This window comes from Astatotilapia calliptera, chromosome 20, assembly GCF_900246225.1.
Source record: "Astatotilapia calliptera chromosome 20, fAstCal1.2, whole genome shotgun sequence".
NCBI lineage: Eukaryota > Metazoa > Chordata > Actinopteri > Cichliformes > Cichlidae > Astatotilapia > Astatotilapia calliptera.
Genome location: NC_039321.1, coordinates 9,266,372 through 9,293,991, shown reverse-complemented (window position 1 = coordinate 9,293,991; position 27,620 = coordinate 9,266,372). Strand labels below are relative to the sequence as shown.

The 27,620-nt window shown below is 40.9% G+C and overlaps 3 protein-coding genes across 4 annotated transcripts in view; 2 read left to right on the top strand and 1 right to left on the bottom strand.

Moving 5' to 3' along the window:
* The window catches only part of nkain4 (sodium/potassium transporting ATPase interacting 4), a 59,661-nt gene extending 51,470 nt beyond the window's left edge, over positions 1-8,191 (top strand). The window contains exons 6-7 of one of the 2 annotated variants that reach the window (XM_026154603.1): positions 5,064-5,148; positions 5,873-8,191. In XM_026154603.1, coding sequence (XP_026010388.1) covers positions 5,064-5,148; positions 5,873-5,882 — 95 coding nt within the window. In that variant the 3' untranslated portion in view covers positions 5,883-8,191. The remainder of the gene's footprint in view (positions 1-5,063; positions 5,149-5,872) is intronic. The other variant, XM_026154604.1, reaches the window with a different exon arrangement.
* Positions 8,192-8,268: 77 nt separating this feature from the next.
* birc7 (baculoviral IAP repeat containing 7) lies at positions 8,269-12,188 on the bottom strand. The gene is made up of 7 exons (XM_026154602.1): positions 11,313-12,188; positions 10,729-10,828; positions 10,262-10,343; positions 10,091-10,136; positions 9,128-9,337; positions 8,813-8,878; positions 8,269-8,631 (listed from the first exon to the last, which is right to left on the bottom strand). Exons 1-7 carry the CDS (start codon positions 11,851-11,853, stop codon positions 8,432-8,434), a joined length of 1,245 nt encoding a protein of 414 aa, XP_026010387.1. The 5' UTR covers positions 11,854-12,188; the 3' UTR covers positions 8,269-8,431.
* A 738-nt stretch (positions 12,189-12,926) lies between these two features.
* Positions 12,927-22,355, top strand: ythdf1 (YTH N6-methyladenosine RNA binding protein F1). The gene is made up of 6 exons (XM_026154601.1): positions 12,927-13,484; positions 14,297-14,321; positions 17,144-17,223; positions 17,495-19,141; positions 19,289-19,333; positions 19,507-22,355. Exons 1-6 carry the CDS (start codon positions 13,458-13,460, stop codon positions 19,531-19,533), a joined length of 1,851 nt encoding a protein of 616 aa, XP_026010386.1. The 5' UTR covers positions 12,927-13,457; the 3' UTR covers positions 19,534-22,355.
* The last annotated feature ends 5,265 nt before the right edge of the window (positions 22,356-27,620 follow it).

Below are 27,620 nucleotides of genomic sequence, written 5' to 3'. Positions count from 1 at the left end.
GACTTGTATCAGAATTTCTTCACAGTTTTACAGCCTGCTTCAGAGTAAATACATGTAGACACCAGCTGAGGTGAACAGCAGACTTATAGCCTACAGTCAGTACAGATGAACAGTGGCCACCATAACTACCATTATACCCTTGAAGTAGGCAAAAAAAAAACAGAACTCTGTTAACTGCAGTCTGCAATCTACTGACAACTAGCAATGATATTTTACACACTGTAACGTTAAGATCATTTCCATTGACATTTAACAGTATCCCAATCACAATTTTACAAATGAAATTTAACTTACTCATATTGCAAATCTGAGGTACCTGTACTTCATTGTCCATCTTATTTTTTATGCCATGAAAATAAAGCAACTGACCAAAAGAATAAAACATGCTAATTTTAAAACAGTAGCAAAGTGTTAAGTAGAGGAGATCGAACATATTTTGTGGATTCATGATGGGTTGAGAAACAAAGCCAGTCATAGCTTGGTAGTGTGAGGTGAGGCAGAGACACATGTTCATCAAAAGTATCCTGATATAAACAGTAGGGACAAGCCCAGATCTTTGCTTAGGGATAAGAATTTTTAATTTTCTTTTTTATTTGTTTGCTTGTTTGTTTGTTTGTTTGTTTGTTTGTTTGTTTGTTTGTTTTTTAAGGGAACATGTTTAATATTAACATTAGCATTGTATCAGAGTTAGCTTAGAGCTAATTTGCATCTGCAGTCCCTTGGTGGGTTACAAGTAAAATATCACAGCAATAAAATATATAAAAACTGAACTGAATTATAAAATGCATTGTTTTTAAAGCTGACACTAGAGTTGGAGGTTTTAATGATACTGTGGCATTCCACCGAGTTGGAAATCAATACTGTCAGAGATTTTGTGCTAATTAAACTACAGTCCCTTTTCACCGAAGCTGTTTTCATTTGCTGTAGTTCAAACTAAATAATGGCTGATATTAATCTGATGTTTATGTTGTACCTATGAACATCTCATCAGTGTGACACTGGGTCAGAATGTTCAACATCAGATCCCCGAAACTGGAGGATCAAACATCGCTCCACTGATGCATTGACCTAATAGCTGATGTTTATGCAAATAAACTTAAGTTAGTCAACCAAGATGACAAATCAGTTTCTAATATAAAGGTCTTGTTTTACCCAACTAAGAGTCAAATACCCAGACATATGAAAACAAAAAGAAACAATGGAAAGGCTGGAACCAGAGAATGCATTAAATATTGCAAATTTTACAGTAGACAAGTGTGCTCTCCAGGGTCTTTTGCAGAAACACAATGAAATGGGGGTGATCTGCCAAAACAAACAAAAAGCCAACAAGCAAGTGTTTCGGGGTGATTAGCCAGCCCCATAATATATGCTAATCAAGGATCCAGGCAGCAAAGATGCATGAATTTCTGTCTATAAGCTGCCCAACAAGCAATTGAAGCAAAAATAATAATAAAACAAATATTATTATGTTGGTCAGCAAATTTCAAAATCAATACATGCTTAATGGATCAGCAGTCACATTAAAGTAAAATTACGGTGGCAACCTCTTTGCGACTAGTAAAAGTTAGTGGTTGACCAGTGATTGCAGTTGTTCTCAGACAGGTTTGCACATTACTGTATAAGTACAGACAAATTGCCAACACATTGAAATCAGTCTGAATTGTTCTTTTCATTTCCCGTTTATCATCACAGATCTGGTCCCTGCCTTGGAAAATGGCAACAAAGTCGCAAGTTCATTGAACAAAGTTGCAATAATTTTGGTCATACTATGATAACATAAGCTAGACGGTTAATGGAATTGTTTATGATATACTATCTTCAAAGACTTTATAATAATAGCTCATAATAAGCGCAAGCAATTCCAAATTCCAGTGAAAACCAGTGAAGACGGTGCTGGATGTTGGAGTTTAGAAACATCATTAATGCAGACAAAGTTTCTACAGACTCCATCTCTCCCTTGAACATCTTACTCTCACTCATCTTTGCATGGATCATAAAATTTAAATGCACTTTCAATCAAACACACCCAACATTTTTATGTGCAGAATAACAATGCATAAAACAGCAAAGATGGCTGCGTGTGTGAGGCGAGAGATGCAGACATGCAGAGCCAGCTAGGAGTGTGTGTGTGAAAGGGACCACAACTGTCTTTTAATTGACCTCTTCCATCATTACAGATTCTCTCTACAGAAGTCTTGAATGAGCTGTCCAGTCTTTTATCACTCTCTCTGTCTTTGTCTCTGCCATTTCTCACCCTTGTTTTTCATGATTTTCCTTACACTATACTCTGTCTGTTTTAGTCTAATTTTTCAAGCGAAGCCCCGCTGTCCCCACCCACCACACACACACACACATGCACACACACACCACTGTCTGCTGACTGTCTGTATCTCTGCTTTACATTACATTACTCCCTGCTTGTTTGGGGGCACTACTTAGATGCCTTAACTACTGACCTACATACCTTTCATATCTTGCATGTGTCTGCAGAAGGGGGAAAAAACCCAGCTTGCTCAATCTGCTGGGAAGAAAGTGATCTTGCTTCTGTCAGTGTTGGTGTCAAAAAACCGCCAGTATCTGTTTTAATAATCTCTCCTGTTAAAGGTTTTCTGTTTGCACTGGTGTTACTAGATTTAATGTTGAAAACACAGTCATATGGATTTTTTTTTCCAGTAATTTCTCAACCATCAAGAATCAGTGAGCTGCACAGAAGACCGGCCTCAGAGCAGGATCAGACTGATGCATGCTGTAATTAATAGGGAAATGATTCAACATGGAACAAGCAATTAACTGGCTGAAAAACAATATAGTCTGTAGGAGGAATAGAGGTCGGGGTTATAAATTAAGCATTTAATAGAGAGCAAAGTAATGTTTTGACACACTGAATGTCTTCATTAGAGTGAAAAGAGGCAGCTTTAGAGGCAACCTATTATGCCCAAGCCAGGATTTCTTTCTTTCGTTCTTGAAATCTTAATAAAGCAGATTTAAATGATTCACACAAAATAATCCTTATTTGGGTCCTGGCAGACACAGCCCCTCAGTTCATCATCTATATGCAACAATCTCTTTCACAACCCTTCCCCCTCCCTTTAAGCCAGCTTTCTTATGATTGGCTGTCCCTGGTAAACAAAAGGTTTGAACAGCAGGTGGGTGGGGCTTCTGTACTGTAAAAGCCTTAGTTTTTAGTTCATAGGTCCTTTTCTAAGCAGCAATTTTAAGCATTGTAGCTCAGGTTGATTAAACAGAAGCGGCCCCATTCTATTTAGTGTTTCACAGCTGTTTCCTGTCTTAAAAAACAGAGCCATAATTAATCTTACTGGTTAATTAGTAATACCTGTGTTTACTTAGCAATTATATGCGAAAAGACTACTGTGAAAAGAGCTTATGTGGATTGCTTGCACATGCCCGAGCTTATTATTTTTAGCTCTGGCTTTGCTAAATAAGAGAGACTAGCATCCTAACAGTGTATATACATGACAGAAAATAAGGATATAATACAAAATAGTACATCATACACACCGGGCCCAGTTTAAGTTTAGGTTGGTCAGTGCATATGTCACAAGATTCTTTACAGAAATCTGACTTTCAAATACTTTCCAAGTGGAGAAGTTGACCTATTTGTAGTTTTACATGAAAGGCACACATATCGCCAAAGTCATTGGGATTTCTGCTCCGGAGTCCTCGAATATCTGTGTCAAATTTTGTGGCAATCCATCCAGTAGTCAAGCTGATATTTCACTCTGAGCCAGAGTATTAGATTCACAGACTGGTGGAGGGATCCACCGAGCGATATTGCTTTGCTATCCCACGAGCTGTAGCGTGTCTAAAAATGGCAACCATGATTATCATCCAGCTGTATTCCTCAGCACGGTTTATCATGGCAGGAGATGGATCCCCACCTGCTTATAATGAGAAAATCACTCGTACAGAAAAGAGCAGGGGAGAGGGCTTTGTGTGTGTGTGAGTGTGTGCATCTTTGTATCTTTTGGTGGGTGGGTGGCATGTGTGTGTGTTTGTGGTGTGCAGATGAAACAGTGAATGCCTGGAAACCGGGACAGGGTCAGCGGAAAGGGGTGACACAGCACAACCCCTCTGGCTGGTGTGCGCATCCTGTCTACCTATCAGCATTTAGCAGACCACCCCTGCCTCCTCTTATCTGGATGGAACTGATTGGGCCTTCCACTAGTCTCTATGGCTGGCTTGTATGTGTGTTTTTCCACCACAGGTGCTGGGTTCCAAAAAAGAAACAGATGTGCTCATTTTGTTATTCACTCAGCTAGGGTCCTTTATATATTTGGTGTCTTTTCCCACTGAATAGGGTGCAGCTTCTACTTTTCTTCCACTCGCTGTGTTTAGAGGAGACTCGCAGCTCCTGGACACGCTGGCCTTTTTCACACGGACTCCCTAATCTCCTTGGCTCCCTGTCAGTCAGACCGACAAGCGTGACGCACCCCGTCCTCTCCTCCTTTTTCCTCCCCTCTCTGTCTGTCTCCCTCTCTGCCGTTTATGTCCCCTCAAAAGCCCCAAGCCTTTTCCATCCATCTCAAAAATCCCTCTCTCCGCATGTGTGAAAAACACACTGCACTTTGGTACCAGCATGTCCTTCTGTTTCTCGCATGACATAACACTCGCTCGCTCATCTGCACCCCGCCTAGAGTCTGAACTCTTAACTGAGAAATTAAACAGAAAGGTTTGAGGATCAATTTGGTGGCTGAAGGTCACCTCTGTTTCTGAGCGATAAAAAGGCTTAAGCTATTTTGACAGCTGGCAAGCTTTCACCTGTTCCCAAGCTTTCCCTTAGGCTTGAGGCAGATGCACAGATGAAAAACAGTTTTTTCTCTCTCTTCTACTTTTGTAGATTTTGTCAAACTAAAAGAGACTCAAAGTTTGCACTGTTGTTCACAAGCTACCTTACAACATCTGTGCACTCCATTTGTTCCCATTGTGTCTTTTTGTTTCCATTTCATTCTTCATTCAGTTTCTTTTTTTAATCGTGCATGTATTTTTAGTTGTCTGTCTTTTGATTTACTCCGGGATTTATGTGTTCAATACTTTGTTTTCAGTTGATTTTATTGGAGGATTTGACCCATTCCCACTCTACCATGTCAATGAGAAATCATCTCATCTCCTCTTAAAGCCCATGTACCCGTAAGTACGAGTGCGCTCTCATCCCATTACATGTGTATTTGTCTCTGTGTGTTGGAAGCATATTTATGTGACCTTTCACATTGTTGTTGGTGCAAGTTGTGATCGTGAAACTTTTACATGCGTTGGAAAGTGCAAGAAAATAATCTCCACTTTCATGTCCGTGCCAGAGTTTAGTGTCAGCATCTCTAGGTTGCAACACAGCGTTTACTGACAGAGATTACACAGAGTTGCTTACTCAGTATCTGGAGAAATGACTCATGTCTGGGGAGTAAACTAGTGTCTGAAACATGCTACATCCTGTCAGTGTGCTTTGGGGAATATGGAGACCTTTCATAGCACTGTGTGCGTGTGCGTAAGTGTGTGTGTGTCCACAGGCAGCTACTGGTAGAAAAACACATAAAAATATGTCTACAATTGGATTAATCACTTAAGTCGTGCAGAGGAATTAATAAAAATAAGCCTGGGAAGTAATGTAATAATTCTCTGCCAACATGAAATTAATATTTTATTAGCTTCTTGACAGTTTAATCAACTCTGTCTCTAATAGGAGGAAGTTTTCATCTCCCCTCTTAACCTACTGAGAGTTACCTGTATATCCTGGAGAAATTCTTCTAAGTGTGTGTGTGTGTGTGTGTGTTTGTGTGAATAGAAATATCTTTTTCCTTTGGTTGTTCAACAAGTCTTAAAGCTATGCCCTTTCTGTCTATCTTTTTGTCCCTTCCAGGTCTACGTAAATAGGAGAACATCCAGCGGGGAGGTGATGCAGCAAATTCCTACAGAGACAAAATGGTTGCTTTGACACAAACGTCCCAGTGCGCTTCGGTGCACGAGACGTTCCTCCCTCTTTTGATTTCAGTCCTTTAAACGTGTAATTTGCTGATGTACTGCCCAGAAAAGCCAACATTTCTCTGTAAGGGTCCATCGTGACGGGTTTAGGGAGCTGGGGAATTGCAGTAAAACAAAGCATGTATTTAGGGGTATTTGTGTATTTGGGCAAGTATCAATCATTTTGTTCGTGTTGATTTCTCTGCTGTGCTCCCACTGCTGCAACCTGCCCACAATGGGCAAATACCCCCCTCCCAGACTGTGACTGTATAGAACATGTACAGCTATTAAATACATTGTGGATGTAATCAGGGGCTGCCCATCATTGCCAGTCTGTGGTGCTGTGTCTTAGAGGACTCACTGATTTAGCATATTATTGCTGGTTTGGCTCAAATCTTAGCCGGAGGGCTGAATTACAGTGGAGCCTGTGGAATGAGCTATTGTGTGCTGTCTGTTTACTTTAGGCCAGGATGTGTGTGCATAAATACAGAAGCAGAGCAGGAAGAGACAGGGGAGTGTAGAGGTAGAGGGTGGGGAGGGAACAAAAGCACCAAACCTACAGGGGCATCTGTCAAAAATAGAAAATGTAAATAATGAAAGTGGGAGGGTTAAAATTAGCTTTTGATTTAGAGTTTGAAAATGTGAGCTATCAAGAATGCAAAATAGCGTGAGCCTGCAAGAGGCATTCAAACACAAAGGATGGCATGCGAGTCTTAGTTTTATTTCGGGAGTCTTATTATTGTGACTATTTTCACCAACAACAAAGTCGGTGTTTCTGAAGTGTCAGGTGTTTGTGCTCGATGATACGCTGAAAGCTTTGTTTTCACGTCAGTCCCCCTCTAACTACTGACAGATCTGCCAAGGGTGATCATTACACACACTCAAACAAAGGTTACATAGCATATTTTTAACTTGAAGAAAACAATAGAAGTTGTTTCGTTGTTCATATTTAAGCACAACAGTGCTGAGATGTCTGGGTATGGTCTTCAGTGTAGAAGTAGCGTGGCATATACATGAATAGATCAGAGAGTTTTCTCCTGTCACTTCAGCAGTTTAAATTAAATTGTCAGTGTTAATAGTCGCAGCTGTGATTGTTTGAGAGCATGTTGGGGTGTTTTTTTGTTTTGTAATTTTATGCATATTAAGTAATAAGTAAAAAGCAAAACTGGTGTCTTTAAATTGCTTTATATAAACTGGCAACTTAAATTTCTTGTATTCTGACCCAGAAAAACGACAATTATTCAAATGAAATGAAATGAAAAAGTTCATATCTCCCATACTGATTGGTAGCACTTCTTTTGTTCCTGTTAGTGTCATCAAGAAGTCAGATTCGCTCACGCCTTACTGGTTGTGTGAATCACTACTGCCCTCTGGTGTTCATAGTATTCATGTGCAAATTTCAAGGCTACTGAGTTTCTGCTGCATGCTTAACCTTCCATAAAACTCCCTTTTTTTTTTTTAGCACTTTCCCTGGCCAGGATTTGTTTCTTATTTTTGTGTTGTCATAGTTGTATTTGCCTTCAGTTGTATGCTACATCATATAGACTGAGATTTGGTCCATTTGAAAGTAATTGCATTGTGTTAATTGATTGGAATAGTTGGCCACTTGGCTTGTTTTCTGTGGAAGTTTTTTCATTTCTGTTTTCAGCAACTTCAGCTATCAAGTGCGTGTCAGAGTCCTCTGTGATCTTAAATGTGCTTTACTGCCAGACAAACAGTTTTTCAACTGTTAGGATTCTTAAAATGATCTGAATACTGTTTCCATTCGATTGATCACCTCGCTGTCTGAGAGATGCAATAATTTTTGTGTCATTGTTTCTTTATAATTTAAAGTTTACACACTCCTGGGAAGCCAGCTAGCGTGTGAGTAAAAACACAAAGCACCTCATATTGTAACATAATCAGTATTAACAGGAAAATGCTTCTAAAATCCTAATGTAAAACAGGTCTTCCTCTCAGTGCAATACAGCCTTTTCCTAACCTGGTGACTAGTATTAGTTGAAACATGTTATATTTGTTAAATTTCCACTGAAAAGAGTCTATCTCTGTGTAGATACTTTTTGTTTTTATAGAAAGTGGAAATGGTTCTTTTTCTCTTCAATTTTGCGTCCTGTGTTCCTCCAACCCGATGTGACCTGAATTTGTATTCCTATTTATCCAGAACTGTGCTTTGTGCTCATGTAAATATGTGTTTGTTAATAAAAGAATGTGCTCTTTTGATGGTCCCATGTGTCATTTAGTAGGTAATTCTGTTTTTGTAAAAAAATTAAAAATAAAATCCAGAAGCTATAAATATGATGGCAGCTTGAACTGTTTATTGTAGAAAATGATCTGGTAACCCTGACAAAATAAGCAATCAGCACTCTTTATTCTTTCCAGTACAACAGAAACTGGGGCCTGTGGAAAACTCAAGGCCACTCATGCAACACCTGTATAGGGGTGGCTTTTCACTACAGCCTTAGGACATGAAAGCACGGACGCTGCCTCTGATGACAGCTCTGCAGATGGGGCAGTGACGTAGGCTGGCAGCACAATCACCACAAACCACCAGATGACCACAGGGGATGAAGACAATGGACACAAGCTTGTCCATGCACACTTTACAGGTCCTCTCCTCCTGCAGCTGCCTCAGCAGCTCCTCTGGACTGTTTTCCTTAACTGTTGGGAGAAACCGATGAAGACAAACACACAAACTATTTGTTCAAGCACAATGTTGTAAGTCAAGCCTATAGTAATTATACACATTTACTGTTTAATTGGTTGATTTCAAATAAATAAAACTACTACAAGCACAAAATTTTGATCTTTTTTGAAAATCTTTGAGATATTGACTGCTGACCTTTCTCTCTGACAGGTGTCTGTGTTCTTACATTTCCAGCACTGGAGCCTTGCCTCATCTCTGGGTCTGATGTATGCGAACATTAAGAGTCAGTCAGATATATTCGGAACTTAAGGATCCATTAAAATGGTGAATTTTCCTTAATAAAAACAAAACCATTTGAATTCTAATTGAAATACAATGGCTGTTGAACAAATACAGTGAAAGGAAAAGTAGAAACCCCCACCCTCCCCTTTCTATTGTGAAGTGGAAATATATACAGTAGCAGAAAATGTATGTAAATAAACTTAGTTGCTTTCTAACAATGACAGCTACCTCTGCTTCGAGGCCTGCTCTGTCTGTCTTCCTCCTCCGCCTGCAGTACATCAGTAACCAGGTCAGATACAGACGTGTAATGCTGGCCTGTCAGAAGGTACTTGGTTTGGACCAGACTCTCCACCAGGCTGGCTTCAAAGCCCATCTGGAGCACAGACTGTACCACAGGAGAAAGCATGGCCGATGAAGCTCCCAGACCTCCGACCAGATCTGGGGATCAGAGGAAGGGAGATGCCAGGATGATTAGAGAAGCAGCAGCCTTCACTGGACACTATGTGAATTTTATACTAGTCTAAGCACCCCACACACTCTACCCTCTATAAGATAAAGTGTAAATAATTGCCAAATTGTGCAAGCTTACCTCCGTCTGCCAATATATAAACATTTCAAAGCACAGACCCCTTCTGCATTTCAGCTGCTATGGATTATAATTGTGCTTCCTTCATTGTATGGAATAATTGCCCTGTCATGCCTGCCCTGCAACCATGAGCAATAGTCAAATGGCTTCCATAGCTCTCCCTAATTACTTCAATTTTAGAGCAAACATTAGCTCAGGTAATTGATCGCCCATTAATTTCATTTTCAGCTGCCCCCAAAGCAATGAGAATAGAAAGAAATGGACCTGCTACTCAGTGGCTAATTTAAGGTATTAAATCGAGTTTGTGAAAGGTATGCCTTTATCCATCAGATCTGTATTTCAACAAAAGTGGTTGACTTAGGAATAAATCAATCAAGTGGTCGCAGACCTCTTTTCTCTCTTTGTGTGACTTGCAGTGCAAACAGAAATGTTTGATCCCCCTTTTTCTCTCTTGTGTGAACAAGCAAGACTGAGTGTTGATGGTTTAAATCTTTGCTATATATAGAGTACACATATATAATTAGAGACATGAAAGCAGAAGGCTGCTATGTTGTTAATCATATCTCCTCAGCAAAAGTTAGATTTTTGTTTTTTATAGGACTTACCGCCTCTGGAGCTGATATCTCTACCCGAGGAGGTCTGTGATCCTCCCTGGAGAAGTAATATACTTTTTTTTTTTTTACAGATTTAAATGCAGCAGTGACAAACTACAGCTCATTAATGTGCAGCTATAATATCTCCAATGTTCCAAATAGATAAGAAGCAAAAGGTCTCACCATAGTGTCATCCAGGTGGAAATGAGTGTCCTGTATGTTGCTGATGTATTCCTGCCCCCTCGTTTGGATTAAGAACTCACATCTGAAAACAAAAGCTGCTTTATAATCTACAATATACAGACACACATTTATGCATATGGTGTATATGTGTATGTCAGAGATTTGGCCAAGAGCATCTTTTCAAATATAATACCACCTAATTATTTTTTCAGTTCATTTCTCAAATCAAACATGAAAGATCTTGATAACTCTGGCTGTAGGTTTGTGGTAATTAGGTCATGCTGCAGAACGAATTTGGGACTGATCACGTGCATCTCTGATGATATTATGTGATGCGAATTTTGACATCCAGAGTGACTAAAACCTTTGCACATTTCTCGTTATAAAAAGAAATATTGCCATGGCATGACACAAAAAAAGCATTCAGCTGATGTTTCAATATCTGCCTGGAAATGTCCTGTTGTTACCGTGGAAACCATTTGGCATGTTCCTGCCAGGGGTCGTCGCCTGGCTCCCAGTTCCTCAGCCCTCCGTCGCAGTAGAAGCATTTGACATTGTCACCGTGACCTGCGATAATATAAGACGGCTGTGAAAAGGGAGCAATGACACACGCCCACTTAATCTTCGCAGCTTTAGAACGAACTCAGAAAATCTCTCACGCACCAAAGGAATAAAATACATGCAAAAACTATAACCTGAACAAATTGTAATGAAGGTTAATCAAGCCTTCCCTGATACTGTCTTGACAAAACTACTTGGAATGCTGTTCATGATATTGTGTCCACACCCTGTGTACTGCCTGAAGCTGTACACATCCTACCTCTTTAGCAGCTCCAGCTTTGTCTAGGTTGTTCTGTCCACAACATCATGAGTCAGCAGGACAATTGTACCATGAACTCTCACACAGTGGGGTTGGTCACTCTAGCAGTGACAAGATCTGTGCTGGATATTTTACTTACAAATACGAGTAAATACTATAGTTTTGCTCATCGTTTGTTAAAACCAAGAGGTGATCAGCATTATTAGGCTTTAGAGTCAGACATTTGAGTACCTGTGTAGAAAAAGCCTGCTCTGGCAAGAACATCGGGTTGGATTGAGGCTTCGGTGGGCCAGTTGTGGAAAGTGGTGAGCCGCGAATCCTCTGCTTCCATCTCTGGGTAGACTGCTTGCCCAGCTGTTCCCTGGTCATCCATAGTCATCCTCTGGAGCTGACTCAAAAGCTGTCCATCCACAGAATCTGAGGAGTCAGCTTGAAGTGGGATATTTCCTACAGCTCGACCCAGAATGAAGCTGCAAGCAGGGAAATGTCTTTTATGCTCAGTGGCTGGGCTATCCCCTTGTACCCAGCATCTTAAAATCCCTCCACAGCAGAAACACTGTACTTTATCCCCAGGGCCTAGAAAGAAAAACCCTGCCTTGGCCAGATCTCCAGATGTGACAGGTGCATCTGCTGGCCAGTTGTGAAAAGTTCGAAGTCTCTCTCCTTCTCTTCGCATCTGAGGCTCCTCAAGGATGTGAAGCATAGCTTGCCTGTCATCCATCATTGTGTAGCATATAGGTTTCCCTTTCCCTTTTTGTTCTGTGCCAGTCATCCCTTTTGCGGTCCATAGTGGAGCGCACACTGAAGGTCAGCGCAGCACATCCAGTTGAAAATAATGTGATCAGCTGCAGGGGGCCTGCACAGTGACCTACAGGAGACTGCTTTCCAGAAAATCCCCCAAATGCCAGAATATTTGCTCTTTGATCCTTGAATGAATGACAGCCTGAACATGCCATGTTGCTCCGCCTCTTAGGAAAACACTGCAAAACATTTCAGCGGCATGCCTTTCCCTAATAACTAATCATTTTTAAAAGGATGCTTTTCTTTAAACAAAATAGCAGAAAACAACTTAATGTATAGATCATGAGAATACAGGTAAATAAAAATGAGAGCTTGCACAATAAAATGTGAAAACAAATTGCTTAAATACACAAAATAATAAGATGTGTCATCTTCTTTCTTGGAAGGAAAAAAGTGTACATTTAAATCTAATTAAAAGACCTTCTATCTAAATAGTCTATAATATATGGGATGTTGAATATCTAGATGATGAGCCACGAGGCAAGCCAAGTCGAAACATAACCTACACAAGATGGGGAAAATAAAACAGCTCTTATAGCGACTTTGATTTGATTATAGATAATCAAACATTTCACCATCTATTTACACTATACACAGTAAATAAATTTGACCTTTGACTGAGTTTAGGGGATTGCGTATGTCTCGTTGCTTCCTCCTAGTGGTTAAAGGGTGTAACATTTACTGCACAATTGCATTTCTAATCTATGTAAAATTAGCTATACTAAAATAATCATGACAACTCAACTGTTTTCCTCACTGTGTTTCAGGCTGATTATATACCAAATTCATAACAATGGGAAACCAGTGGCGCTGTGCACACAGTCTCACATGAGCGCTGTGTCTGACTGAACTGTCAGTTCTAGGGGGCCTGCAGAAAACCACCAGCAGTCTGCTGACACCTCCTGGCGCTATTTACACCCACAGGGGATGCAGAAAATAGCACTCGTGATACTGGAATAGTACTTATAGAACTAGAATTATGTTTTTGTGTTTTTTGTTTTATTTTGTTTTTTGTTAAACGACTTGGATTTATTCGTTGCTACCATTAAATCACAGCCATGGATGCACTTTGCCGATGGTAAGGATGCCTCAAACTTTTGCCACCCCGTGGGGAACGACGTGAACTACAGCGGCGGCTCAAAGCCCGGATGGAGCAGCCATTGGGGAAGTGTACAGGGCTTTAACGTAACTGAGGAGGTCTCTCTCTCTCTCTCTCTCTCTCCCTCTGTGGAATTAAAAAAAAAGACAAAGTAAGAGGCGACCGAAAATATTCACGGTCGGAAAGGCCCGTTCGGCGACACGTACCATCAACTTGAATACCTTTACCGGGGACTTGACTGCTTTCGGACGCAGTATCCGAAGCGACTGACTTGAACTGTGGAAGTTGGGATACGTCCACACAGTGGAAAATATACAGCTGAGCCTGCGCTACAACTGCTAGCCACACGCTAAGCGGCGCAGCTAGCCACAAAGCTAACTGTAACTGAGCTGTGAACTTGCTTTTCAAATCACGGGGGTTGCAATTCAGTCACAAGCTCAGGCTCTGTGAGAATCCAGGGATTTGCTTAATGAATTATGTCTGCCACAAGCATTGACCCTCAGGTAGGAAGGACGACTTACTTCGTCTGTAGAGAGCTTCTAGGCTACCTCACCCGCTAACGTTAACGATTTATTGGGCTATGGCTATTGCTCGGAAGTGCTAGCAAGCCACTAGCATTTGGCCGGTGCTTGTAGCTAGCGAGTTAGCCACTTTCCGTGAAATTGCTAAATGTTTTATTGGACGAGTAAGAAAGATGACACTTTTGCGAAAATATTCAGGCTGTTGTCAGATGTATCTTTAACAGAATCGATATATTTTGTTGCCTATTGGGGACGGGGAAAAAAGTAGCAGCCAATACCTGAATACGTGAAACCCAAAGCTAGTTAACGTCAACAGATTTACATAAAGGCTCAGGCTAACTTATTCTTTAAATAGTAACTTTTATAATGGAATATTTTCTCGTGTCTGGGCTGTGAAAAATATTTGAATCTGCTAAGAAACACTAAGCTGAAAGCTGCATTAAGTCTGATGGCTTTTGTAGAGCCATTTTAAGGGAGCTATGGTAGTTAGCAAAGTTGTATGTGGATTAGAGCTATCATAAACTGGTTATTTAAATAAACAGTTAATCATAGACCATTACATTGTACAATATGTCAAATAAAAGTGTAATTACTATACACCTTTTAATATAGAATAGCGTAAGGCAAGTGTTTCAGATGGCTCTCTTCGGGAAGTAGTCTCATGTTCAGTTTCTAGGCAATGGATAGGTAACATTATGGGTTGTACTCACAAGCTACGTGTGATATCTCAGGCCGACTCAAAATAACTTTTTGGTCTTCTTTTCCCCCCTTTCCTATGATTTACTTGGACACAGAGATCAAAGGGACAAGCATCTAAAGGTGAGTTGTGGATGACTGTATCAAGATAATTACTTTTTACATCTAAAGACCAGGACAAATTAAAGGAAAACTTTAAATGCTTGGCCTGGAGATATCCAGTGGATCTGTTTTGCTGTTGTGGTTTGAGTCCACTTATCACCTTAGAGGGAAGAGTATCTGAATTACTACAATATTGTTCTTGAAGATCACCTTTGTTCTATGACGAATAAGTTTAATTAGATGTCAGTGGCCTTTTTTGGATGATAGTACCCTCATCCCTCAAATATAAATTATATGCTACCAGAGCCATGTCACAAGTAGCATATGATTGATTTTTGAACCAATGTCTTGGACAGTGCACCATCACCATTATCATAACACTAAATATCTTTTAGTACAATGTTTTTACAGTCCCCCACCCCCCAGACACAGACACTTTTTAGAATAAATGCCAACTTTCATAGATGAACTCTTTAGAATTTGGCAGATTAAGATTGGGTCAGTGTCCAAAATTGTCCTTTTCCACATGTAGCAATTAAAGGAGATAGTTTCCCAGGTTGGTACTACTTAAAACACTGTAACAACATGTAACAACATCTGTGTTACAACAGACCGAAGAACCATAGTCTGGTTTTACTTAAACCAGTGAGATTGGCATCCTTGTCCTCTCTGTGGTGTGCAATACCATATTTCTGAGTAATTAGTACACTATGCTGGAGATTGATACAGTGTAATGAAAATTTATAGTTAAAATTATCTAATTGGATTGTCAAACTACATTGTTTATTGTGTTTGACACTGGTAGATGAATATCTACATTTAAAGGTGATATCCTTTCCGCTAGCGATTTTTAAAAAAATGTATGCTCTTATTCTTCATAAGTCAAGTGTTAACATGTAATACAAATAATATTAAAGCCAAATGGCAAAATATTGTACTATTTCACATTCAGAGGGACATACTAGATTAGAATACCTTTGCTATTAAAAATAAAAATTTCAGAAACCTCTAAATTGGTAGATTGGGGGTGTCAAACACAAGGCCCGTGGGTCAGAATTAGTCTGGCAAAGACCCCGTTCCGGCCCGGGGGATGGACATTTAATTGGCAGTTGGCTGGCAGAATGTTTTTATTTGTACAGACGGATCTCTTACATTTGTGGCCTTACATTTGTGTATATGGCCTATGATGTAAAATTTGACATCCTCCCTTTCCTGTGGATTCAGTAACATTTTTTGAAGAATGTGGCATTTGGGCGAACGTGTTTTATTTTTATGTTTACATACGAGATTGATATTTATGAAATGCAATGATTTATGTCTCTTATGGTTTGGCATTTATTTAGTTCATGATTTTATAGTAAGGGCACAAATCCATCTCTGCAGTATGACACACACACGCAGTATGACACACACACACACACACACACACACACACACACACACACACACACACACACACACACACACACACCCATAGCCTAGAAAATTGCCTGCAAATTTTTGCAATATAATAAAGGGTGGGGGGATAAAGGTTCCAATCACTGGAGATGCACTATATTCCAGTTTACATTTCCTAAATCCCATGTTGATAAAATTTCACATCCTTCACACACTTTCCATCCACATTAACAGTCTTTTTCCAGTGAATACTCCCATTTGGAAAATATATATATAAATCTTATAAAGTTTGTATCTGTCTTGTGTGAAACTTGTATGAACACACAAGAGTGAAAACAGATATAAAATCCCTTGAAAAATTATATAAATGAAACCTGTATGTTTTAGATACTTCCTAAAACAATATATGAAAGTAATGAGAAAGTGACCACTTTCATGAGTAAATCATATAAGCCTTAAATGATTCACTATATGAAGCAAGCCAAATCTGATGCAAGTCTTTTATAATTTTTTTCTATTTCTTTTCCATATGGGCCAACATAATCAGAAACCCTTGTAATCAGAGTGAATTGTATCATACCACCAAATTGTTAAAAATTGCAATGAAAAAGCTATTTTGAAAAGAACCTGCTTAATATTGTTTTGAAGGCACAATAAGAACTTCCTGTTGCTTCAAAATTGCTCTCATCTCACAGGTGAGGGGCACACTTGTGTCTCCAGAAACTTGGTATTTTCAGTGTAAAACACAAAAGTCCTGAGTACTCAGAGCCTTAAATATCAAAATGTAGTTTTTGACGATAAATCACATTTTTATTACATTATTACTCCACCTGTGCCTCAAAATTCTTATTACTGCAGCTGTCCAAAACAATGACTCCTTTGTACTGTAATGTTGTAGCTGATTTGTGTAAATGAACATTTTTTTTTTTTTTTTATCCCAACCAATTATTACACAGAAAGATTTACTTGCAATTTATTATTGTTGGTTCTTCATGAACACTGATATTGGTATATTTGATCTGCTGCAGCTTTTGGACAGACAGGTCTTAAATTGTGCTCATCTCAGGTCTGGCTGGCAGCAGGCCACAAGCTCATCCACATCTGGTTGTCTGGCATGGTTTGGCAGTTTTGGTGTAATGTTTGGGGGGTTTTTTTTGGGGGGGGGGGGGGGGGTGCTTGTGGAAAAGCAGAGACATTAAAAACTGATTAAACTAACATTTATAGAACTAATATGTTTGAGAAATCGAAGACAGCATCAGTGTGATTTGATTTTTGATTTTGTAAAAATATATTAAGAGTTTCATACAATCATAAGGTTATCCCTGAACACACTACATCTTGAAAGCTAAAAAAGCTGTTGCTATATAGACCTCAAAACATAACTGCATCCTCAGTACAAAATAAGTTTAAACGATCCATTAATGTTTTGTTTTGTTTTTTTGCAGTGCAAAATGGTTCACTGCATCAGAAGGACACTGTCCATGACAATGACTTTGAGCCATACCTCACTAGTCAATCAACTCAGGTAAAGTCTGCTCTTCAGCTTCTCTCACATGAGTTGTAAGAATGTTATTCATTATCGAATGCCACAGCATGGCAAATGTATGCACAGTCACTTTTTATAAAAAAGTGAACCTTGTAACCTACGCAATGAAATGGGATTTGTTAAGAAGCCTTTAGCTATTTACCTATCAAAAATCCACAACTAGCAGAGTTGTATTTAATTTGTTGTGGGGTATTTTTAAGTTTAACTCAGTTATTTGCTAATGTTGTGATTCTGACTTCTATTCATTCAGAACAACAGTTACCAGTCCATCACCGACCCTTACTTGCCAAGCTACTACGCTCCTTCCATTGGATTTCCATACCCCCTAAGTGAGGCTCCCTGGTCCACAGGTGGTGACCCCCCTATTCCATACCTCACCCCATATGGACCCTTGAGTAATGGAGACCATCACTTCATGCCGGACACAGTGTTTGGCCAGCCAGGGGGCCTGGGAAGCAGTATCTATCCCCACAGGTTTAACTTTTTCCCTGAAAACCCTGCCTTCTCTGCTTGGGGGACGAGTGGCTCCCAGGGCCAGCAGACTCAAAGTTCAGCCTATGGTGGCAGCTATAGCTATCCTCCCAGCTCCCTGGGGGGCACTCTGGTGCCTGATGGTCAGACAGGGTTTCACAGTGACACCCTGAACAAAGCCCCTGGTATGAACAGCCTGGAGCAGGGTATGGTTGGTTTGAAGATCGGTGGGGATGTCACTGGTCAGGGGTCAGCAGTAAAGGCTGTAGGATCTGTGATTGGTGGACCTGCAGTGGCAGCCACAGGAAATGGAGCAACGCCGATTGGAATGCCCCCACCTAAACCCACCTCTTGGGCGGCCATTGCCAGCAAGCCTGCCAAACCACAGCAGCTAAAAGCTAAGGTGAAGCCAGGGATGCCCAACCCAGGGGGAGCTCTTCCCCCACCACCCATCAAACACAACATGAACATTGGGACCTGGGAAAAGGGCCCAGTGACTAAAGTAGCCACAGCTCCACTGCAGCAACAGCAGCAGCCTCTTGGCCTGCCTCATGCCATGCCACCTCAACCCCCCATGCAGCAAGGACCCATGCAGCCCCCTCCTCCTCAGTCTTTGGTGCAACCCCAGATGCCACCTATGGCCTTACAGCCCCAGCCCCCCCATCACCACCAGCCACCACCCCAGCCCTACCAAAACCACACACAGCCCCCACAACCCCAGACTCGCTGGATTGCTCCACGCAACCGTAACCAAGGTTATGGCCAGGGTGGACCTGGCCATGATGGTAGTGGTGTGATGGGTGTGGTTGGTAGTGGGAACAATGGTCCCCAAGCATCTTCCAGCCAAGGACCTTGTGGAGAGTCGCACCCAGTGCTGGAGAAGCTGCGGGCCTCCCATAGCTACAACCCCAAGGAGTTTGACTGGAACCTGAAAAACGGCCGCGTGTTTATCATTAAAAGCTACTCCGAGGACGACATCCACCGCTCCATCAAGTACTCCATCTGGTGCAGCACAGAGCACGGCAACAAGCGCCTAGACTCAGCCTTCCGGGCCATGAATGGTAAAGGTCCTGTATACCTCCTGTTCAGCGTCAATGGCAGCGGGCATTTCTGCGGCGTGGCGGAGATGCGCTCGCCGGTGGACTACGGCACCAGCGCAGGTGTGTGGGCGCAGGACAAGTGGAAGGGCAAGTTTGATGTGAACTGGTTGTTTGTTAAGGACGTGCCTAATAGCCAGCTGCGCCACATCCGCCTGGAAAACAACGACAACAAGCCGGTCACCAACTCACGTGACACTCAAGAGGTTCCTCTGGAAAAAGCAAAGCAGGTGCTCAAGATTATTGCCCAGTACAAACACACCACCTCCATCTTCGATGACTTTTCCCATTATGAGAAGAGACAGGAAGAAGAGGAAGAGGTGCGCAAGGTGGGTACAGTCATCTCTCTGTTATCTTAAAAATAGGATTTTGTACCTTTTTAGTGGAAAACTGGTGAAAGTTTCTTTAGATAATTTGACTCTTGATTTGTTCCTGATCTTGTTTTTGTCTGTCTCCTCTTTGCTCTTTTTTGACAGACTTTTGAACCTGCTCAGATACAGAACCGCTCCCGGTTGGATCAGGTAAAAAGCTGACTTTTTTTTTTTTTTGCTGTTTGATCAGCACTTTAAATACATGCAGACATCTGTTCACCAAGAAATGCTGCACTTAGTTTGTTGTTGTCTAATGATCATATGAGTAATGTTTGAGTAATTTTTTGTTTGTTTGTTGCTTTTGTTCTTTTTTTTCTGAACAGGAGCGCCAGAACAGGAATAAACAATAGAAGACATCTATCCTTGGCTTGATCAACAGTTACACTAGGACTTGATTTAAAAAAGACAGAAGATTATGAAAATGCAAGCAAACCCTTCTTTTTTTTATTTTTATTAATTTAATCCTGGTGAATCTGCCATCATTGACACTTGTGCTTTTTTTTTTTTTTTTTTGCCCCATGTACCACCACGTTTTGTGCAGGGATAACAAGCTGATTTAATGTATTACCTAGCCACCACCACCACCACTCTTTTTATTTCAGTTTTTTATAAACATTTTTCTTCCCATTCCATGACGTACTCTTCTCTCAACAGACTGGTTTTCTCTCTCTTGCCCACCCACTCCCCCCTCTTTACAATTGAATCAGGGTTTGACTGCACCATGGAGGAAAAAATAAATCTGCCACTTTATATTTCAGTACAATCAGGAACGGATGTGTCCTGCCCCTATTTGTCCATTTGGGGGCAACATTGCCATGCTTCAGAGGTTTAACTGTGCCAACAGGGTTGGAGGATCACAAAGGCAATGTTGGACTTGGAACTGTGCGATAATAAAACTTCTTCAAGGTTTTATCTATTTTTCATTCAGATCGACAAAATCTCTATTTTTTGGCTTACTACTGACAATTTTCATTTCAGAAACCTGTTTTCTGGAGCCTTAACATTTTTTTTCTAATTATTGGTGACTTCTCAAAAGAACTGCTCAAACAGTGACACTGCTGGAGAAATCAGGGATAGTGTGAAGTCACACGGGACTCGAGACATTTCAGAGGAGGAATTGCAAAGGCCTCTGGGAAAGAAATAATGGATGTGTCCTCCACAACCAGAACTCTCACCATTTAAATCAAAAATTGTACTATTGACATCCTTCACACCCCTCTGCTTTGCTTTCTTTTGATGTTTGTCGTGAAGGGGTCCTTTGTATGTTTCATCAGGAGATTCTGCTTGTGTACACAACCCAGTCTGAGAGAATTGTCGCATCCACCACCTTAAATTACTTTATCAGATTTATGTAATGATGTAAGTGCTGCATTGAATCAATTGTTGCTATCATATTTTTGTTCCACAAAAAGGGGGAAGGTTCCGATATTTGTCTAGTCACCGTCATTCTGTCTTAATCCTTTCTTTGTTTTTTCCTTTAATTTGGTTTCGCTAAGTCTATCATGTTGGTCATAATGCTAAGCTTTAACGTAGGAGCCTATATATTCATGGAGAAAGCCTAAAAATGTATAACCTAAAAATTAATGTAACTGATTTAATATCAAGTAAGAAAAAAATACGAAGAATGAGATGTGGTTTCTGTGTGTTTTTTGGATGTTGCGATTATAGTTTGTTCTAGACTGAAGCCATTGATTATGATACTGTAAACTACATTGAGGTATGTTTAAAAAAGAAAAAAAAGATTGGATATTAAAAAATAAAAAATATTAATAGATGTGTGTGCCCATGCATGGCAAGCTGCATAATGGAAGTCTGTTGGGGATGGCTGAAGTATTATTTACTCTGCAGCTTGTTTTTTCGGGTGATGACGGGTGTTCAGACGCCCGTTTTTGAGCATTCACAGCAAGATTATTTGTGAGATCAGTTGGTTCGCGCCTCGTGATTAGTTTGAGATTGTCATTTAATCTTGGACTGAAAGATTACAAAGATGAAGAGAGGAATTCATGACTGCCTTTTTGCCTTTTAAGGGATTTTTATTTTTGTTTCTCTCGTCTGTGTAATTCTTATTTTTAATCTGTTGTGATTTTACAGTGAGCTAATTCAATTTTCAGATTCCACTTCACAGTTCTCTGAAGTCGTGTCACCTTAACAGTAATGTCAGGTAAACATGTCCTGGAAATAAGCTGTTTGTATTCTCAGATTATGTTAGATTATGTGAGTGTTGTGCGATCTGTCTTGACTGTTAACACCGTTAAAACATTGAAATGGCACAAGTGCTGCACTGTGCTGAGGTACTTCAAATCATTTGAACTGTCTGCTTCACAGCAGTATTTTCCAGGTGTGTGTTTGCACCTGACCAGTGTAACCCCCCCCCCCCCCCCCCCCCCACAAAAAAAAAAAAAAAATCATTGAGAGAACTGCCATCTAACAGTAGCCTTTGTTCTTTGTCTCCTCATTTTTTTTAATTTTTTTTTAAAATCTGCACTAATCAATAGCTAGGTGGATATAAGCAATACGGTGAACATGTTTAACTTCACCAACACCGCTCTCACCAAGTAGCGTAAAGGCAGGGAAAAGCTTAAGGATGCCGCCGCCAACCCATCGCAGCCACAGCCGTCTTTCTCTCGGGAAGCGACTGGTTGTGATTGTAGGACAGGGCCTAAATGCATGTTAATGTAAACTGTCAGGAAATGTTTGCTGCAAGAGGGATGTCAGGTTAGCCATGAAATTATATTTATTAAAGGATCAATGAAATACAAAGTACTAAATAAACCTTATCTTGTAGGCCACAGCTGTAGTGACGATACCTTGTTCAAAAGATCTATCTTGGTTTTCTATCTTAAAAAAAAAAAATCAAGCCTTAATAAACTGTCCATTCAGAAATTACTTCGTCTTGATCTCATGAATTCTTTGTGAGTAACTAAACAAACATGTGGCCTTATATAATGAGTGAAATCTCTGTAGTGCAGCCTGCAGAGCTTAAATGTCACTGAAAGGTTTTCTTTGCTGCAATTTGTTTTTCTTTGTGTTTTTCACCATGATGCTGACAACAGTGTAAATACTTTATTGTAGTATAAGGCAAATGTGTCCACAGTTTCAAGTAGTCTAGAGAAGAATTTGAGTGCACAAATGGAGTTACTGCACCCTGGAATAAAAATAAAAACAGATTTGACATTTATTGAAATTGATTTAGCCATTTTACGCTTCTAAAATAATACAAGATAGAGGCTTTAGGTTTGAATTAGGAAAAGGGTGGGGGTAATCTAGTTGTTTAGTCTGAGATGTCTTTTTCGCTTGCTGTAAATGTAAGTTGTTTTGAAACTCCGTTAATGATATAATTGATCCACAATAGATTTTCTTTTCTTCCCTTGACAGGAGCTCTCCGTGGTGCTGAATTCTTGATTTGAAGGACCTGCTGGTAGGATGTTCCAGTCACAATCTGGCGTGAAAACACTCTGAAATGGAGAATTTCTTCTACCTTAGATATACATTGTGATCATTTTAAAGGATGTGTGGACAAATGAGTGAATCCTTTCCAGATCATCAGGGAAGATCTGTGGAACAAAACCTAAATCACAAGACTGCTAATGTGTAACTCTTAGTTCTACATTTATAAAATATGCTTATGCAAACAGTCCATGGATTCAAAACTGGGATGAGGGCATACAATCGGTAATAAAATAATTACAAGAACAGATAGAAAACTCAGTGCAGCTTATTCTTTATTTGTTTTGCATCATTACAAAATATAATTTCAGCTATAACAACAGGCAAACAATATTTTCAGACTATACAGATTAAGCAGCAAAAGGTGCTATATAACTGCTAATAGAATGAGATGAGTTCTTTTTGCTGGAAATCTTTCTGAGTGAATTAAAGAAAAAAAAGATTTTATTAGGTGGCACAAGCTCCAAACCTGAGGCTTCAAGTTACATGACAGCAGCAAATACTGAACTAAAAGTGTTGGAAAATGACAGAAAACACGACCTTTGGCTCTTTGTAGTAATGTTGGACCATTCATTTATTCATATCTAATGAAGCTTTTATTTATTAATATGTTTTGAAGACCTTCAGATGATCATTAGAAGCATGCCCATCTGAGCTAAATTTGATCGAGGTATCAACCAAAAGCATCCAGTGGAGACAAGGACTATCACAGGCACTATTCTTCTGTAGTGCTGGTTGTAAATCAATGGCCTGTTTAACAGCAGAGTGAAATCCGAGCTGGTCTAAAAGGAGCACTCAATTATTTTGTGGGACTTTATCTTATTTAGTATTCATTGCTATGCCCCCTGAGTGATAAACAGCTTCCGCGATGCGTTGTCTGAGGGACGCCTGTAGGTGGCATTGAATTGCCTATATTTCTATATGCTGACTCCGTGCGAATAAACCCTGTCGCTATGGTCAGTTTGTATCCCTTCGAGGCTCTTCAGCCTGTGCTGTGGGCCCGAGGATTCAGCCACACCGTGAGGTGTGTCGGAGTGGAACTGCTGTCCTACTTTTCCTCTAGAAATAATATATCAGACGCCAACCCCAGCTGAAGCTAGTAAAGTCCACAACACCTCGTTGGTGGCCTCTGTTACATTTGGTAAAATACCTTTAAAAAATTGCCACACAAGGACAGCACAGAATCCCACCGATATGGATTTAGCATTCATGCGCTCACAGCTGTTTCCGCTGTCAGACATACAGTTTGGCGATTTCTTGGCAAGCTTCGGAGCTGGTGCACCAAAACAATTTGCTGCTTAACGGTCTCGCTTAATTTTAAAAGTACAACAAATATAAAAACATTTTATTTTATTTTTTTATTTAATTGGTCCCAAATCTCCCGCTTGGGTTTAGAAATGTCATGTGTTTGTTTGTTGTTGTGTTTTTGTTTTAGGATTGGCGCACTTAAAAATGAAAGCCTTTCACTGAGTACTAAATTTAAAAGAAGAAGAAGGCTGAAGAAGACCATATTTTAAAATAATTCCCGAGAGTGTTTTATAAAACCAAGAGGTGGACTTCTGACTTGGCAACTACGTTGTGCGTATCCAGATTTCAGATACACTTTGCATTTAAAGGACATCCCGGACTAATCAGGGATTTCAAAGCAATACGTTTCTCACCAATGACTTGAAATAAACGCTAGATTGGACTATCCCAATTCTATACCAAAATGGCCTATTAAAGTACGCATTGCGTCCATACAGTCAAAGCAACACACACACACACACACACACACACACACACACACACACACACACACACACACACACACACACACACACACATCCGAGCTTCCGCGTGCGCACGCACACACGCGCCGTTGAGTGACAGTACAGCAGTCAGCTTTATCCTGCTGCTATGGTCGGCAGTCAGGGCCTGTCCCCCTCCCCTCCTAGCATTCGGGGTCAAAGGAGCGCACTCTAAGCCGACAACCTGATGAAATAACGAAGGAATAAAATGTGAAGCATGATGCTGTGTAGATTCCTCTCTTGGCATTCACCGCGTGCCTTAATTGTATGGCTAATAAATCAAGGTCCGCCGTGAACACGCAGAGTGACAACCCTTTAAGAAGTCGCCTTCTCACCCCGCCGACGGGTGCAGAATGAAGACGAGCAAGCAGCTTCTAAGAAAGCCTGACCTCCACACGCTCAAACCCCCAGCATCTTCTGCCAAGGAGGATGCAAGACTGCTTGACTGCGATTTAAGTACTGCTCCCGTTTCCGTGCGCGCGCTCGGGTGTACACGCACGCACGCACACACACACACACACACACACATTTACGCACACACAGGTACGCATCTTCTCTATCTTTCTCTTACACGCACAAACATACAGGCAAAAGTAAAGCCGATTTGCAACACAATCACGCGCGCGCACAAGCATTTCGGACACTCAGATCTAAAAGCCGATTTGTAGCCTACACCAGCAATAATGCGCACCGCCACATTCTTTCCCCCGCGCCTCTTTAGATTGCACGCAAAGAAATATTGATATCACTGCGCCACAACTCGGAGCCCCCCTCCCTCCTCCCCCTCTCCCCATCATATCAGAATACGATCCATAAAGATGAGAAACAAACCTTAGCGTGACGTTTTTGCAAACACTTGCACTGTCTAATTCGGCGGGTTGCGAGTCTTTACGCATCTCTTGGCACGATACTTCGCGCAGATTGACACCTCAAAGCTACACAGCCTCTCGCTTTGTCCTTCCTCATAAAAAAAGAAAAAGAAAACCCACTCATTTTACATTAGCCTGACCAAAAACACAAAGAGGTAAATGTAAAAGAAAGCAACCACGATGGCAGTGCTATTTGAAGTCATACATCCCAGTGCGAAGAGTACTGTATGTTCCATTTCATTTTGGCTTGAGTGCAGTTCCTCGACTTGTCCACGATCAACGCCCTCGGACAAAACGCGCGATGTCTCCTCTGCTGCTGACAAACTACAGAAGGCTAGTTTTACAATAGGCTACTGAATATCTTGAGACCCCAGGTCGCTTCTTCTACAGCACTCTAGCATATCCCTAAAGCTCGTTGAGTCGGCAGGCTGCTTTTCTCGTGCTTGAGGTGAGGGGAAAATGGCTTCTTCATCTTCAGAAATGTCCTCCTCTACCAAGAGTCAGTCGGTTCCTTTCGTTTCGTGTCTTTTTAATCTGACCCATTTCAGGCACAATCCAGCCCTGGATGCATGCCCCCTCTCTCGCTCCCCCCTTTCTCTCTCTCTCTCTCTCTTTCGGGCTGTGTGATCCACTGTCTCCCGGATTAGAGCGCCCCTCTCTTCCCATCCTAGACAATCGCGAGTCTCTGCTGATTGGGCTTCAGCGCAAGAGGATTACATGGGCGCACAATGACGTCATGGCCCTGGGCCCAAACCACCACCCGCCCCCCTTCTCTCCTCACCTCCCCCCATTAAAACCAAATCCTCATCAGCCCCAAATGTCCTTGAAACCACCGACCTGACTTTCTGCAACGCGTCATGCATGCATGCATCGGTGCATTTTACTGTGTATGCTTACAGATAATAGAGTAGCTGTAGTCCATAGCCAGAATTTACTAACAAATCCAAGTTAGCCTGGTTACCGAAGAAGCCAAATATACGTGGGATGTCCAGCGTCGCTTGTGTGCACCTGAACCCCTTGAAGGTTTTCCTTCCAGATGCAGGCGCAGCGGCCAATTCCTGCTTCATGTGATGTTTCAGGCTTGTGGTAAAAATAAATAAATAAATAATTAAATTTGAGCATGCTCAAACGTGACCAGCACTTTGTTGTCATTATGAGTTCAGCATAATTTCCTAAAGCAACAAAATGAAGTTTTCGCTTGTTTCAGGGACCCAAAATACAGCTCGTTGGCGTCTAATCTTAAATTATGACTAGATTAGGAGATGTTAACGAGATGTTAACCGTGGCAAACGGTGAAGGGGTTTCTGCTTTGCAAACTAACCACTGGTTTTGGAGTTAGCATGTTGCAAATGTAACAGTCACACAGCATGTAAAGCTTTCTGTGTTAAACGTTTTATCCAGAAAATCGGTGCTTGCCAGTTTGCAAAACTGTGATTGTAGTCATGGTTATTGCCTCTAAGGTCTGCGGTCTGTGATCCTGGATGGTCAGGGCCATCATCACATGCTGCCGCAGTGTATAATGTTCCACGACATCATGCACACTCTGTAAATGGTGTACAAGACACTAGGAAGTGGTTATTATTTTATTCTTTAGCCTGACTGATAGTATTGTAGCAGTCTCGTTAAACATTTTTTATGTTTTAGTTTTAGAGGCGTTGACTTGTTAGGTTGTCTGCCTTTTAGGTGTATATTTGTCAGTGACCCTAAAGGTAGGTTTGATTATTTATTTATTTTTGGTTTGCTTGTTTTGGAGGAGATATTTTTGCCTGTTGCTTCCTCCTTCATATTCCATCTTGCAGTTCCTATTTGTAAAATACTTTTAAATATTCTTAATATCATTCGGGCCAAATTAAATGTTCCCTGCTTTTTTGTATTCCATTGGATCTATTTTATTATTTTAGATGCCGTTTCCATACCAGCATCGAACAGTGTTATTAAATCTATATGATTGTTTTCATCGCAATTTTGCGTAAACACACAAGTCCCCTAAATAGTGCCGCATACTAACACGTATGCATATTATACATTTAAACGCCATTCCCATGAAATCCTTCACTATTTTGATTTTTGTCCCGGAAGAAAATGTCATTGGATTTTCAAATGTTTCTCCCCTCTTCCGTAGCGTGGCTCTACCTCCCACTGTTGGCTGAACAAAGACAGGGAGAGGAAGAACCGTCAGCCTTGTTTAGGAAGAATCCGCTGCGTTGCTCTCGATAACTGAGCCCATAGAATCGCAAATGTGGTCTTTTTCGAGCACATGTAATTATTAACTATTTTACCAGGCGCTTTCTATTGACTCATCCCAGCCCCCGCTGCAATCTGCATCGCTAA

Bases quoted from the DNA above. Each gene is read 5' to 3' on its own strand.
- birc7 (XM_026154602.1), bottom strand. From the start codon at position 11,853: ATGACTGGCACAGAACAAAAAGGGAAAGGGAAACCTATATGCTACACA. The intron at 10,344-10,728 runs GTAACAACAGGA...TTTTGTTTTCAG, and splicing joins CATGCCAAATGGTTTCCACG to ATGTGAGTTCTTAATCCAAA. The intron at 8,632-8,812 runs GTCAGCAGTCAA...TTCTCCCAACAG, and splicing joins GACACCTGTCAGAGAGAAAG to TTAAGGAAAACAGTCCAGAG.
- ythdf1 (XM_026154601.1), top strand. From the start codon at position 13,458: ATGTCTGCCACAAGCATTGACCCTCAG. The intron at 14,322-17,143 runs GTGAGTTGTGGA...GTTTTTTTGCAG, and splicing joins AAAGGGACAAGCATCTAAAG to TGCAAAATGGTTCACTGCAT. The intron at 19,334-19,506 runs GTAAAAAGCTGA...TTTTCTGAACAG, and splicing joins ACCGCTCCCGGTTGGATCAG to GAGCGCCAGAACAGGAATAA.